Raw genomic sequence first — 16,223 nt, 5'->3', positions numbered from 1 at the left:
CCAGCAATAGCTTGGGCTGGTTTAAGCTTTAGTTATCCAATAAGAGTGGTATGATCCTCCTTCTGTAGCTCCCAAATGAATCAAATCATCACTTTTTCAGAATTGTTGCCCAGAGCTATGTCTTTACCTATTCTGGGAGGAAATATTATCAGCTCTCTTTAGAAATGTATCTGCTGTATTTTTCTCTGCACCCAGTGAATTAAGCTAATTTTAAACAGTGTTACACACAGAGACCCCGCAGGAGTAGAATATGTTTTATTATGTTCAAATGGTTTGGTTTTCATGCATTTATCAAGACTTTGTTTTGCATTTATTTTGTTTGCTGATGGCAGTCGTATCCAGCCCACCTCTATCCTGAGGGGCAGTAGGGGGAGAGGGGGCCCTCTTAGGCCCTTTGGGCAGACAGCTCTGGCCGGGTCCTGCCCAAACTCACCACGGCTAGACAGGTGCATGCTTCAGTCAGAACTAAGCCTCTCCTCCTCTGTGTGCTGGTTTTCTCTCTTTCACTGTTTGTGTTAGTGTGTGTGTGTGTGTGTGTGTGTGTGTGTGTGTGTGTGTGTGTGTGTGTGTGTGTGTGTGTGTGTGTGTGTGTGTGTGTGTGTGTGTGTGTGTGTGTGTGTGTGTGTGTAAACTTAAAAGCTGGATTTTATTTTATAAGTGGGTTATCATCATAAATAGTAGTAAGAATGACATATTGGATGCAATACAATGCTGTGCATACTGGTGCCTTCCCTCTTACTCCTCGTGCCTCTTAGTACAGATTTTGATCTGTTCCTCTCATCCTGACCTTTGACCTCTACCAACCATCAGTGTCTCTGATTCAGTTAGTGATGGAAACATCTGTATTAATGTGTATTTTTGTATCCTCTTTTCCATCTCTTTGTGTCTCTATCTTCCTGTTGGTCAGAGGACATCCTCATGGCAGCCCCTCTCCAACGGGGACGCCTTCATCAGGTCGCAGGGGCAGACAGCTGCCTCAGCTCCCTGCAAAAAGCAGCAGCATAGAGCAAGGTGAGTGAGACCACAGAATGTGTATACCAAAGAAAGAGACCATACATTTTTAGAAATATGTTCACTTCACCACCAAAAATAAGAATTCCTCTGAATCAAAAGAGATAGATTGTAAGCTTTGGATCATAATAATTTGACTCAAAACAGACTTACAATCTTACAATAGGGAAGGATTAGGAGCTTTTCTTTTTCCCTGAACATCATCTAAAGAAAATGGAGACAATAATCCTGAGACAAATCTATAACCAAAGAAGCAATATTTGATCAACACTGCAACAAATAGAACGCTGTTCCCTAACCCTTCTCATTGCTCCATGGGTGAACAGTATTTTAATATTTCATTTTGCTTGTTTTAGCCAACAAAGCTGCAAGACAGGTGGGGTTTGATGTACAAGAGGTCCTGATTTTTCTGTAACTCTCAATTGTAAAAGTTGTTTTTATAAGAAACATTTATTTGTTCAACAATTTATTATGAAGATGTATGTCTGACCCTCTCAATGTACTATTAGTGCACATCATGCTCCATCTAGTGTCAGAAACCAGATTCTGCACCCCCTTCAATTTATTTATTTCATTTTTCTATAACCATCTGTCTTTTGTGTTATTTGCATGTTACATGTTTTTTTGGTCTCTTTTCTGTCAGCTCTTGCAGTAGAGGAGCGAGCCCGACAGCTGAACGTACATTCCAACCGGCCTTCAGCCTCCCACGACCCTGAGACGGACCTCAAGACCAAACGGGAGGTCAGCATCCATGTGCTCCTTCTTCAGATCCTCCCTCTCACTCCTACACTTGATAAATGAAATAAGTAAAATATCCTGTACCTGCTTGTCCCTGTCTATAGATGTACGCAGAGCAGCGGCGTAGCAGTGACAACATGTCAGCCAGATCGTCAGACAGTGATAGGAGCGATATGTCTGCCCTCTCCCGTGCCAGCAGTGCCTCCCGCCTCAGTAGCAGCAGCTACATGTCTATCCAATCAGAACGACCAGGGGGAAGACTAAGGTCAGTCATGTTTGGCTGTTGGCCATGTGTTCAGTTTGAATGTTATAGGTTCTAAGGATGGAGGTGGAAGTATATTAAGTGCATGCTAACTGCTGTATGTCTCTCTGTTTTATTTCTGCATGCTACCTGCTGCATGTCTCTGTCCCTCTGCATGCCCTGTCTCTTCTTACTCACACATACTTTTACAATAAATGGTGGCAATTCAAACAAAATGGACTCAGATCCAAGTCCTTAGAGGAGGAGAAGAAAGACAGGAGGATCTCTTGGGGGGTGAATGGAGAGGAGGAAAGGAGGAGGGCGGCGGGAAAGAGACGTTTCTCTGCGGAGTTGAAGCGCAGGAGACACACTGTAGCTGGAGACACGAGGGACTCCAGGTAAAGATCAATACACCGCAAATAGTGAAATCACAGATGACGGCAGTCCATCCATCTTGTCACTATACAGCCAAGATAGAAAATCCCCAAATCCCTGACCGTTTAAGACAACAGCACACTGCAGAAAACTTTTAATGGTAGCAGTTACGGAGTATTCCTTAATGATCTCTGAAGGGAAGTTAGTTCCTCTTTGCTTGACACCTCCAAAGGGAGTTCAGAGGTCAGATCAGCCATGTAGGAATACAGATTCTTAAACTAGACTCTCTCCACTAAAGGATGTTTTATCCTCTTCTTTATAAGTTATAGTTAGCTCATTCATGTTGAGTGTGTAGTTGTTGGATCATGTCATTAGGTTTTAGACCAATTGTCCAGTTTGGTCCAAAATGTAAAACTGACCAAAATTTGCTGTGCCTTGTCACATATTCAAGGTTTATATTTACTTTCTTATATGTGGAGAGAGTTCTCAGTTTGAGGCATTGTTAAACTATGCAAGGTTTAAGAACATTTCCCTGGCAATATGCTGTCCAAATTTGCCCTTGAGGATTACAAATTGTACCGCTGCCTTACATACTGATTCTGAGTGGATTTAGAGATTTGGTGACTGAGAGGAAGTGAGGGTTTCATTGATGCAGCCGTTGCATTTGTTGGAAAATGTAGGGTCCATGGTTTTGGAAGGTTTGACTTTAACCATATATATAAACTGTCTTTATTTAATATTTCTCCCAAAAGTCCTACAAGTCTGTGGAGGTATAACCAAAAATATAAACATATATTTTACAAAAAATCATCAACTGCAATGAAATCAAAACCTGTCTATAGATGTAGACATGAAGTCAGTGAGACCAATGAGTGTGCATGTACAGATATGATCCAGGTATGTTCGTTTTACCAGACAGATTTTGCATTTGACCTCATTTTCATTTATTTATTCATTGAAGTTTCTCACAGAAGTCTTTGACCGCTGCAGAAGTCTGTCTCTACAGTCCTCAATCTTACAGGGCATCACCTGTTTTACCAGCAACTAGCATTTATGTCTGTGTAGGGGAGACTTGAACCCCTCCAAGTGAGAACAAGTCACACACAGGCAGGTTGACTTGTGTTGCAGTGGCCAAAATACGCAAAAAACTTAACATAGTTTTCTTTAAATCACACACACATTTCAGCATATTCCTCGATGTACCGTGTTTTTACAGTTGATACCATTTTAATTCTCAAACTGTTTTCTTCATCTCAGAAATCATTAGGCCCTTTTAATGGCAGTAGGCCAACAACTCTGTAGCCATCATGTAGTGGTTCTACTTCCTTACAGCAAGTGCCAGTAGAAGCAATTGAAGAAATATTTGTTAAGAAGTAAATAGTCTGTTCCTTTTTTAATAATTGAGGGAGATTTTGAATACTCAAAAATCCTTACCTGTTGCTAAAAAAAAGGAAACGTACAAAAAAATGCCCTTGTTCTATTCATGTGTAGAACTTCACGCTTTAGCACTAACGCACACACCGCACACATACGCTTACACACATGCAGTGGAGCTACCTGTGCTGACAGGGACAAATGACCCAATCCCAGTGGGCCTCAGTGGGCCAGCTGCTAATGATTAACTGTAGCTTATTATCTGCTAATGCATTGAGGTTTGGAGAGAGAAGAGAGCGCATGCCACGTTCTTTATGGCCTCGCCCTGGATCAATTCAAACAGAGCGTTTTGGAAGCACAACCCCAAGGCCTTTGACACACTTTGTTATATCAAGGCTGAAAGAGAAAACAGGTTCTTATTTGTTGCCTTTTCATTCATAGAATATTAGTATTTTCTTGAAATACAAGCAGTATGTAAGTATGTTGTCGTCATGTAATATACACACATAAACAGCTACAGGGAAACTACAGCATCTACTCTGATTGGCATGGAATTGCTGCTCAAGTCATGACAAGCTACATTTTACAAGATTTGATACCCTGGAATAACTCCCACACAGCTAAACAAACTTTAAGTAGGTCTGATGAATTTATTTATTCTGAAAACTGCTTTAACAAAGGTATCCATGAATTTAGAAGAGAAAAAAAAGTAAAAAGAAACAAAACAAAATGCACTTATTATAACTATTACAGTGCCAAATTAATGTTAACAAAACCAACATTTACATGGAATGTAGGTAGAAGACATTAGAAATTAGGTGACAGAGGACTAAACAAAAACAAATGACATCATCAGACAGGGCCAAGAGTGGAGAAAAGGGGGGTCTTTAAATGGAATGTAAAATTATTGAATGGGATTTAATGTTTTTTATTTTATATTCAGGCTTTGAAAAAACATCACGTTAGTAAGTTAAATTTAAAAAATATGTAGTTTTGAGGGTGCATGTGAAAATAGAATTGAGCCTAGATGTACTTTCCTCGTCAGCAGCTTACCTGAGGTTAAAGGGTTCCTTGTAAAAAAAGAAGAGGCTTGTTAGTTGGATAGTTCTGTTATTTTGTTCTCTGAAATTAATTCTCCTTCAAAATGCTTCCCCTCTTCATCTCAGCCATTCTGTATCTTAATAAAGGAAATTACGCACTTTGCCAACCTTCCTGTCCCTTCCTTTACTAGCAGCCAGGTACCTACTATTACACCTTCCTTGATAACCACAGAAATAAAGCCCACTTGTCAGCTTTCTGAAACTGTGATAACTCAAACAGTGGAGGAACAAGTATGATTTTAAATAATCAGATGAATGTGTCTAAAAATATTTATAAAATCGAACTGAGAGATCTGTAATGTAGCTCATCTATTATTCAGACATGGGGTCCGTTTTTATGGATGGGGTTTGAATTAGTAATCTGGTTATGTACAAGGACAGCTGGCTTCAGGTCACTTTTCACCCAGAGAAATGATAATCTATTTTCTGATGTCTGCTGGGGGCCTGTTAAATGAAAGTTTTTGGAAGAAACTTGGCATACAGAGGAAAGAAATCAAGGCTGCATGATGTGTTCTTTTATCAAACACTATACTATACCCGGTGTGATATTCCTGTAATTTTTAGCTGCTTCTCATGAATTTGACAGATTATTCTGTTTGCTACCTATGTTAGCCTCTTTTGCTTAAATAATGTAATCCTCTGTCAATACTTTCTTCATTTTATTTGTTCACAAATGCTTGGTATAGTGTACAAATGTTATATTTCAAGATGTTGACCTTTCAAATATTTAAAAAACACAAGACAAAAATGTAAAAGTATTACTTTACAGCTGATAGCAACTCATTTATAAGTTCTACAGTTTCATAATGTTGATAAATGGCATAAGATCAGTTACAGTTGAGCTTGAACAAAAAAATTAACATAATATACAAGGTTTTAGCCACATCAACACATAAGTTATGAGTTTTCACTTAATATTGCAGTTTGTGAAATACTGTCCATCATATTTGCCGTATTTTGCCTTTTTTTTGCTGCCTGTGTTTGTCTGTTTGTGAATTTTTGTGCATTCCCCTCTGCATGTCTCAGATCCCTCCTTGCATGCATCCTGTGCTGTGACTGCTCGGACCCCCTCCACCCTTCAGACCTGGACCCCCCCCTCCCTACTTATCCCTCTGCTACCCGCCCTTCCCTAACCCCCCTGCAAGGGACGGAGGAAAGGCCTCAAACCACCCTCCCCCTTCCTGCTTGTTCCCTGGCTCCCCTGGGTCACTGGTCTGTGGCTGTCAGGGACCCACAGGGAGTGGAGATGATGGGTGAAAGGGGTAGCATAGCTGGGGTCTCTTGCAGCACTTTGACCCCCTCTGAGGGAATGGACATGCGGCAGCTCCTCCGTGCCCCTAGGAGGCAGCAGCGAGGATTTGTCCGCTTCTGCCCAAGCGTAGTGGCTCGTTTGAGAAGAACAAACTTTAACGCTTGAGTTAATTATAAGAGTTTTATTTGAGTCTTAATCAAATAATAAATCATTTTTAAAAGAAATATATAAAAAACGTACAGCTTTGTTTCAGTCATTTTTGTTTTGTTTTCTGGAATCATAACTTCCTCCTTGAGACCCCAGATAACTTAGCTGTATTTGATTCCTATGTTCTTTAATTAAACAAAATACCTCAACCACTCTTATAGGCTGTGTTGTTTTTGTATTAAAATGAAGGTGTAGTATGTAGACTGTATAAGGGATCATACGATCATCCTTCTCTCCATCACCCCAGATCACCAAGTCACTCAGTCTCTTCTCTCTGCAGTCGACATTTGCGATCAGTGGGCCGCAGCATGCTGAAGAGCTCCAGTGTGAGCGGTGAGATCTACACACAGGAGCGTACAGACGGAAGCCAATCAGACACAGCTCTGGGAACAGTGGGCGGTGGCGGCAAGAAGAGACGCTCTAGCCTTAGCGCAAGGGTGGTGGCTATTGTTGGCAACCGTCGCAGCCGCAGCACCTCACAGATCAGCGGCCCAGGTGAGTTGCAACAGCAACAGCTTACCAAAAATACCCTAAAATGATCAGGACAAGATTTGTGGGTCAGAATACACTACCGAAGCATGTACAGGACAAGATCAGCAAAGAGATCAGATAGATGGACTGTTTTGACCACAGAGGACATCATCACAAACTAAAGTTCCTCACTGGAGCTTTCACCTTTCCACCATTTTATCCGCACCTTTACCAGACTTAGAACAATGATACATAATTAAAGGTTCATAATCGCAGATTTTATGTCACTCAACATGAGATCCATGTATCAGAATCTGCACAGATTTCAAAAAACATGAAGAGACCTATTATACTAAAGATTCAGACTGAGTTACAGACTCAATTAAATATTTCAGAGAGTTTGAGGACATGTTGGTCAGCAGAAAGTCCCTCCCAAGTAATGCACTCCGCTCTTTGTAGTGGAATTAAAAAGCTATTAGGACACTGGGCCTGAGGGGGTCTCCCGCCCTCTCTCCCTGATGTAGAGAGGAAGTAGAGATAGAGCAACGATCAGCCTTCATTTTAAAAATATTTCCTGTTTAGGATGATGTGAGTGGAAGCAGGTAAAGGAGATCATCTGTTTAAGTGTGATGATTTCACATGATTATAGCTTATTGATTATCAATTATTTAATAGAAGGTAATGCATATCACTCAGGCTGCTTTCACTTGCTGATTGTGGATGTTTTTCCCATGCTCAGAACATATAAAATGATAAGAGGCTCAGAAATGCAGGCATGTCTTTGTCTTTACACCACATGACCAACCAAGTGAGTAAGAAAGTGGACACAACCGCATCCAAGAAGTCACAGAGCCTTTTTCTGAGTTTAATTTGTACCAAACAATTTCCTGTTTACTACAGATGACCAGATTCAGCAGGACATGGGTGTGACTTTGGCTTTACTTCAGAGAGAATAATCACAGAGTCCTTAACAGGATCTGAAGCTTTAGCCCATTGATAAATGTGCACTGGAAGCTGAACTGTCCCTTTCTGTTTTCTGTTGTCAAGCCACAGCCTAGACTAAAGGGAATCCTTTTTCTTTGGATATGATAGAAGATAGAAGCTGTGCTAGAAGTTTAGTTCCACTCAGCTTGTGACCACAGTTGAAAAGTGTTTAATGTAGCTCTGAGGAGCTTCCAGATTAACATTTGACGGCTGTTACTTTGTGTCTTTGGAACCAAAATGTGATTTTTGAGGTCAGAGTGAAACCCAAGAACAGACTATGGCTATCTAAGGCTAAAAGATGTTTCATTAATTTATACTTACTGTGATATTATTTGAGATGCTCATTCTGGCTAGCTCAAAGAACAGGCCATAAACTAAATGGAGTCACTGCAGTGGCTCCTGGAGCCGAAGGGTAGCTGGACTTCCCCTGTTTTTTTTAAGACTATGGTTGTCATGTCAATAAAACACTAAATTATTACTTTAGGTGCTTCTGCTGTGCTGTTGCTACCATCTCTAATCTGCCCAATTTCTTTCTTTATTACATTGAGTGAAACAGCCACCATCTAATGTTATGTGGTGGTGAAACTATGATGGCTGTGAATGAACTTGTTGCTGCAGTAATACGCTGCCATACTGTGATTAGTTAGGACTATTACTGTCAATTTTGCTCTAAATACGACTATAGTTAATACAACGTTGCAGAAAGATTACTTTTGTATGTAAGAGAACTTGAAACTAGCTAATGAAGATGTAAACATATAGCAGAAAACATTTACAGGTGTATTAAATCAACTGGGAAGCGGGATCAGTTTCTCGTGGACTTCCAGACAATCAGAATTCTTTTTGCAATCATTCTAAAAGTAAGAATGGAAATGGGCAATCTGACTTTGTCCATATGTTAAAACTGCCTACCTCCTGCTGTTGAAAGTTTAATGATGAACAAGGCAAACCTTCTTGAATCTACTTGCACCAAAGCAGAGGTCTAAAAATGATGAATTGCAGGTATAAGGGGAACTGTCTCATTAAGAAGGATTTTTAAAAAGCACACAAACACCCTTATCAAATGTTGATTTTTCATAATCAAACTATTTTTTTTAAAGTTGTTATTGGATTATCACATTAGATATAATGTTCAACTTTTTATGCTGAGAACAGGTAGCTGTTGCAGGAAGATAGGTATAACATTTTATATCATACCCGAGCAAATAAGCTTTTCCTAAACTTATTTTCTAAGGAACCAAATGAGAAATAATGCAGCAGTCTTCACTTCAAAGTAAATCTGTGGTTGTAGTTATTGCAGACATTCCTCTTCATCGATTATATTTCATTAGATTATGACTTTCTGTAAGCTAAATCAGAAAGAAACGGGGAGAGTGAAAACAAAAGAACACTTGCATAATTTTCTAGGAAAGTTAAAATGCAAAAACAACATAGTCAGCATTTCTGACTACGTTATTGTAATTTTTCCTGTCTTTCTTTTATCCAGAGGGGAAGAGTAAGAAGGAGAAAGGAGCTCCCATCCAGAGGAGCACAGAGACTGGCATGGCAGTGGAGCTGACCCGCAACATTAGCCGGCAGCCCAGCAGAGAGTCGAACAATGGCAGCATGAACAGCTGCAACTCTGAGGGAAAGTAAGTAAAACACACCATTCCTGTTCGACCCTATCCACATCTACCCCCTTTATTGTCAGTGTTCTCTATATTAGGGAATTGTAAGGTTATGGAGCAACTTCATTTCTACCTGCTTTCAGGCTGCAGTGTAGTTAAACTTTCATTTTCCCCTGTTTTTCTTAAATTCTTCAATCTGTAATTAAGTAAACCTACTCACACCTAAAAAAATGACACAGACGTGACTGTAATGTTTGTTTGCTAACATTTTCTCAGGGAGCATACGCTTCTATTCCTTCATGTAAGTGTCAGCTGAATGACAGCAAACAGAGTGTACTATAATGAGCACACTGAAAAAACAACTCAGACTCAGTGAGGCATCGATGAAACACAAAGCTCTGACTGAATCAAATTCAGGTCTGGTGTTTTCTGTGATAGATCATCACACCAGGGTAATTTTTCAGATGTTTTATTACTGTAAATAATAACTGGCAGCTAACTGACTTCCCTGAAGGCAGAAAAATGAACACTGAAGTCTCAGAGAACCAACAATTAACACGAGAGCTACTTTTATTTCTTTATTTTGCTTTAATATTCTGTGACATTGATCATTTTTGTGATGAGTATTCAATGTGTTTGTGTTTTCTCTCTTAGTTTGATCTTCTCAGGAGTAAATCTGGGTGCCAGCAGTCAGTTCAGTGACTTCTTGGACGGCCTTGGACCAGCTCAGTTAGTGGGAAGACAAACGCTGGCGACTCCTGCTATAGGTAAGACTCTGCTGACGATTCTCTTCTAACTTCAAATATTGCACTTTAGTTCACTTAACATAATGTTGCTATGTTCAAGTACAATTTGAGACCAGTTTACCAAAGACACAGTGATGCATGGACGTCTACATGTGACCAGAAATCATGTTTCCTGACATTTATTTATGTGGTCCTTATTTATCAACCGGGGTAATACACAAAGCAAAACCTGCAGGAAATGATAATGTCAGTTTGAAAATGAACACGTTAACATTGATGTTACTATGCTTAGCTGTTGTAACCTTCCATTTATTTGTAATTTGACAATTACACACAGCACTACTCATAAACTTTAACAATGGTACACATGGTTTCAGCAGTACAGACAGAATCTGAGATTCAGTCTGATACTTTGACTTCATGAAATATACACTGGTATAAGTGTAATATTTGGTTAAACAGCAGTATCATTCAATTACTGATTTCAAACTATGAGTTATACCTGCAGACTAATATTTTTTTTACTTTCACTGCAAAACTAAAACGTAAACTAGCCATACAAGGACTTTGCAGGATAGTGAGACCTAGCTTAAAAACGTAATCCAGTGTCCTTTGAGGCAACTCCCTTTTTACTGTATGGATGATCTGCTGAAATGTAAAGTGTTAATTTTACCTGAAGCAAAAAGGTAAAAATGAGAGGAGGGAAAATGGAGGAGTGTCAGATTATATGCATCACTACCTCAATGCAGATGCTTTGTAATAATGTGACATTACGGTTTAAATGATTCAATACACATTTCACCTGACGAGATTAGCTTTGCTAAGTGAGTTAGCATGGTGATGTAGCCAGGTTAAAATAGAGGCAGCTTCATGGCACTGAGACTCTGACTCTGAAATCATCAGACTCCATTTTTACCTTTGATCTTGCATTGTGCTCCCCTCAGCTCTTTGTTTAGAAGTCTTTTTGTGTTTCTGCTGCTTCACGCTGAACACTGTCGCTGCCACTCAATGCTTGCAGTGCTATGTTCTTTTTGCTGCCTAGTAGATGCAGCTGCAGTGACTCTGCCTACCCTGATGTCACTTGCATTTCCTCTATGTATAATGTGATTTAAAATATTCTCCAAGTTGTTTTTCAGATAATGGCCATTGGACCCATTACACATATTGGTTAGCTTTAAAAAGCTGTGAGCAAAGCACATTCGATGATAAGATCCCCTATCACTTATTTTAGTAGATGGTTTTTCTGGGCTGAGCCTGCAGTCACAACTACAAACTGTGCTTTAATTTTCTTGCCTTCTTGTTAATCCTGCAGCTGTCGCCCCATTTAGCTCTGCACCACACCCTATCAAATATCTCCTCCTGATGAATTAAACCAATCATCTGTTCACTTCTTTGTGTCTCCCAGGTGACATCCAGATTGGTATGATGGAGAAGAAGGGTCAGCTTGAGGTGGAAGTCATCAGGGCTCGAGGACTCGTACAGAAGCCAGGATCCAAATCCCTCCCTGGTGAGAGCCTGAGCACCCTTTAGATACTAAAGAGAGTTGTCCCTCTGTCCCTCTCAAGAAACCAGTCACAGTGATCTAGATTATGTTGGCGCATGGCTGTTATCTTTTCTTATGTATTTTGAAATATTCTGTCTCTGCCTTCAGCTCCATATGTTAAGGTCTACCTGCTGAATAATGGAGCATATGTAGCCAAAAAGAAAACCAAGATTGCACGTAAAACACTTGACCCACTGTACCAGCAAGCACTGCTCTTCGAGGAAAGTCCACAGGGTAAAGTCTTACAGGTGAGTCCAAGACCTTTCCCTTAATCACAAATATGGCTGATGTTGGACCTCTTTCACTGTGGAATTCACTGTGTCACTGAGAGCTCAACACACTGCCATTTCAGAAAACATAGATATAGACAAAAACTAATGGGTCTACGTTCACAGCATTTTCTGTTTTTTTGGGACCTCCGTTGCGTCTGCCGATCAGCTGCTGCCTGAGGTCCCTCTTTTATTTCTCTTACATTGGTCTTAAAGGGTAGGGGGGATGGTTTTTTTTTTTTTTGCTTTAAAAATAAAGTGGATTTGATTAGAGAACACAAAAACTTGATTAACTTGGTTTGTTTAAATGAGGTTGCTTCCTGGTTTTGCTTATGATTTTCCATCTTGCATTGGTTGAGCTCTTGGTGTAACAGCGAAACAAATATGGTTTTTTTTCCATGAGGTACAAGTCCGCTGTAATTTGACAAAAAAAACTTCTCCTTTCAGGTGATTGTATGGGGGGATTATGGCCGTATGGACCATAAAAGCTTCATGGGGGTTGCACAAATCCTATTGGAGGAACTGGACTTATCAAGCACAGTCATTGGTTGGTACAAATTATTTCCACCTTCGTCCTTGGTGGATCCGACACTTGCCTCCCTGACAAGGCGGGCTTCCCAGTCATCACTTGATAGCTCCTCGGGACCTCCAGGAGTTCGATCCTAGTGGACCAACTGCTTTACGCCACTCGACAAGTTAAACTAACAATGAAATGTACTCTAGAGAGAAACAAACACACAAAAAAAGATGGCGGAGTTGTAGAACAACAATCAGAAACAGTCACAATGAGAAAGCTTTGTTGAGATCTGACAATCACTTCTGTCGTGGTTAATTTTGTCTGTTGTAGAGCGCGCCATATTTCAGTGTTTCATATCCTTTCAAAGAAAAGTCATAGTTTTTCTCTGTGTACACTAAACAAGCAGAGCTGGTGAGCAGGAGACAAAAAAGTGTCGGAGAATCAAACAAAGCAGGGTGGTTTTTCACTAAATCAACAATAGCAAAGAATTGTATGTAAGCATCGGAATGTATGGACTCAAGTCAGAGGTTATCACCCTCCACACTCGCAGAGGGCGCTGTCCTCTTTGCAGTGGCCTCCTCAAGAACCCAACAGACTGCCGGCACTCCTGCCCCCAGGCAGGGTGTTCCCAAGTGGGGATTTAGTCTGGAAGCACAGGGCCTTCTTCTGGTGCCTAGACCTTGGAGCCGCATTACTGGTCCCTCTCTGTCAAAAAAATCCTCTTTTCAATATGTTTACCATGGCTGCTCGAAGCCTCACTGTTTTAGCGTGTTTGCTTTGTCGTTCATTTTCTTTCCCTTTGTTACTACTGGCACAAAATGTTTTTAGAGTGCGTAAAATGCTCATGATAATGTTGTCAGTCTGGTGTGTGCATGGAGAGAAAAAAACAAAACATGAGATAAAAAAGGATATAAATCTATTAAATGTCTGCAAGTGTTATGCAGGGGAGGGAGGGTGGGGAGGGGCTGATAATGATGACACATCTTAGATTTTTACACTGACAGTGAGATTAGCGTGCAGCATTGTTTTCCTTGTTCCACCGCTGGCAAATGTCGGGGCCAGTTGTCTTTGTATAGATGTATATTAGACCTCCCAGGAGGTTGACCAATAAATAAAATTTATGTCACTTTGAGATATCACAACAGTTCGACATCGCTCTAAAAAAAAGTAAGTCTGTTCATTCACGCAGGAGAAAGATGGGAGCATCTAATTTTTCACCCCCAGGTTTCTATCAAGCCCTTAGTTTACATTCTTTTTAAATTAAAAACACGAGCACAAGAGCTTGATTTTTTTACGACAAAAAGTTTAACTTTTTGAAAAAAACACTTAGTTGAAAAAAAAAGAAAAAAAGCAGCAATCCCGTCAGTGGTTCTGTTCATTTCTTTGTCTAGTTGTTATGAAACAAACAGAAAATACGAATCGCTCACAGTTTCCAATGTGCATCTCTGTGAATGTGAAAGTGACCAACCAGACTGATCTGTTGGGACATCAACACCAACACTCATTCTCTGTACGGCCCGCAGACTCCGCCCACCAGAAAAAAATGGGCGGGGCCAGCATGACTTTGGAATCTTGTTCAAAGCTGCATGCACATTTTTGTAAAACAAAACAGATACAGAAAAAAGATACTGATCTAGATATGTGTGTTAGTTCCACATACTGTAGGGCCGCTTGTATGTTGCATGCAGTTGTACAGTTTGCTCGTACTTGAATATTAAAGAGATAAAACCAAGAAACCGAAGCCATTCCCATTACGCAAAGACATTTGAACTCAACTGCAGTCCACTCCGCGTCCCTCAGTCCGGTGCTGAATGTCTCTCAAACTTAATCCCGAGATTACGTTGATGTCTTTCCTCAACCCTCTGGAAGATGTACTGTACTCTACAGTGGTACTGAACAGACCTCACAGCCCCTCATACTGTTATCCCACCTCATAGTATACCTCCGAGGGGCTGAGATATTGTATGAATAAATATGTACAAATCAGATCCACTTATATGGAAATATGAATTATGTTTCAACATAATGATTTCAGATATAAAAAGAAATGAACTGTTAAGTTATATAAAGAATAAATGCAGATGCACAGAGAGTCATAAACTGTAAATACTCGACAGCCATTCACTGGGTTTCAGTGGGTTCAGTGATATTTACAAAGAGGCAAAGACATATAATGAGGAGCAATGATTACCTTAAGGGACCATGCAGTGGGACAACACAAGGTGATGGACTTGGGTCACAAACCGGCTGTGCATTAACACACGGCTGCAAAATCTACAGGTGTTCCACTGCGCAAAAAAGTAATCGTCTGAACACTTCTTTGTGCTTCAAACCCAATGTCTCAACTGTCAGTCCCAATTCAGAGGCGCTGACTTTTCTTTTCATCGTCCGGTAAAGCAGGTTTTCTTTTTCTTTTCTTTGTCAGTATTAACAGGAAAAAAATTGCTGATTGTTTACAACTTCTGTGTTCCACCGAAACAAAAAAGAAAATTAGAAAAAAGTAAAGCATTCACTGCAACATTTCTTGTTTGTATAACAGATGTGGCTCAAATGATGTGTATGTTTTATATTTAAAAAAGTTCATTTTTATTATTTACAAATAAAAAGAATGTGTGGAAGAAAGCTGCTTTTTTATTCTCTTTGCCTGCCTTTCTTCAGGTTTGAAAAGGTCAAACTGAAATACTTATTTCTTATGTCGATGTCCTTGTTAAGGCTTCACTTCACACAGAGCAGCATCAAGATAGTGTGAGAACATGAATATTAAGAGCTATGCGACTGACAAAAAGTTATTGGCACTTTACAAATCACTCTTGATGAGTAAATAGTGATGCTCAGATCATTTTAAATTATTCATTTAGAGCTGACATTTAACTTACAGCTTGATTCTGGAGAAATGTGTTTTCTTGCCACAAGTTAGAAAAGGTGATGGATTACAATCCCTCCATCCAATTTCTTCTCCGTTTCTTCAGCGTCAGGTTGTGGTGACAGCACTTTGACATGCAGAAACCCACGCTAACACCTCAACTGGCTTCTTCTGGAGCAGAGTAATGGCTCTATTACAAGTTCCTGATCATATCTCTAAAGCTGCCAGCCACTTTTTGGAGCAAACTCATTTGATACCAATGCCTTGCCAATATGCTGAATCACTGGCTCCAAATAGGGGACTGTCAGCATATTAGCACAAAGGCTGTAATCAAGTGAAAACAGCAGGGTGTTGCTTATTGGGACAGATCTCCTGAGAATCATCCAACTCTGCAGTTAACCCCATGCTGTTCTTTGTCTCAGTGTTTAGGTGTAACATCTACAATTTTGCATTTATGGTTCTTTCTTACTGCTCCCTGTTTGTAATTTTTTGTTCTCAACACTTAAGTTCAGGACTCAGACCTGTGTCTGACCCACCTTGGCTGCATTTGGACTCAGAGCATAGCATAGGGAAATTGTTTATTCCATGTCGACACAGTGTAATATTTTTAAGATTAGTGCAGTTTACATTAAAGATAAGGGGTGTGACCCAAAGTGATATTTTTATACGGCCCTAAATTCCTTGCTGCACCCCTGTGTATGTACAATTCAATGATTCAGGACATAAAGGGTCAAGGAACAATCACAGAGTCAGCATCACTAGTCTTACAATGGAGCAATGAATAATTATAATGAAATAAAAGTCTTAATGCTGAGTCATTTTAAGTTTTTAGTTCTGGTCTTTAAACTTAACCAATCCTTGTGTCATGAGTTTCTCTGGTTTAGTTCTGTATCTTCTGTGTTTTGTATTTCAGTTGTTGTTTCCT

The 16,223-nt window shown here is 40.0% G+C and overlaps 1 protein-coding gene across 5 annotated transcripts in view; it reads left to right on the top strand.

Moving 5' to 3' along the window:
• Positions 1–13,376, top strand: part of rims1b (regulating synaptic membrane exocytosis 1b) — an 83,105-nt gene extending 69,729 nt beyond the window's left edge. For 2 of the 5 annotated variants that reach the window (XM_034688626.1, XM_034688624.1), the window contains 6 exons: positions 333–446; positions 908–1,011; positions 1,655–1,752; positions 1,854–2,014; positions 2,236–2,388; positions 5,866–6,450. In XM_034688626.1, the coding sequence (XP_034544517.1) occupies positions 333–446; positions 908–1,011; positions 1,655–1,752; positions 1,854–2,014; positions 2,236–2,388; positions 5,866–6,256 (1,021 nt within the window). In that variant the 3' untranslated portion in view covers positions 6,257–6,450. Of the gene's footprint in view, positions 1–332; positions 447–907; positions 1,012–1,654; positions 1,753–1,853; positions 2,015–2,235; positions 2,389–5,865; positions 6,451–6,578; positions 6,794–9,239; positions 9,385–10,014; positions 10,128–11,511; positions 11,614–11,757; positions 11,898–12,365 lie in introns of those variants that run through there. The other 3 variants (XM_034688622.1, XM_034688623.1, XM_034688625.1) reach the window with 3 other exon arrangements.
• Positions 13,377–16,223: the final 2,847 nt, after the last annotated feature.

Source organism: Notolabrus celidotus, chromosome 7, assembly GCF_009762535.1.
Source record: "Notolabrus celidotus isolate fNotCel1 chromosome 7, fNotCel1.pri, whole genome shotgun sequence".
NCBI classification, from domain to species: Eukaryota; Metazoa; Chordata; class Actinopteri; order Labriformes; family Labridae; genus Notolabrus; species Notolabrus celidotus.
Note: the sequence above shows the minus strand (reverse complement) of the source record. Positions and strands in the feature narration are given on the sequence as shown.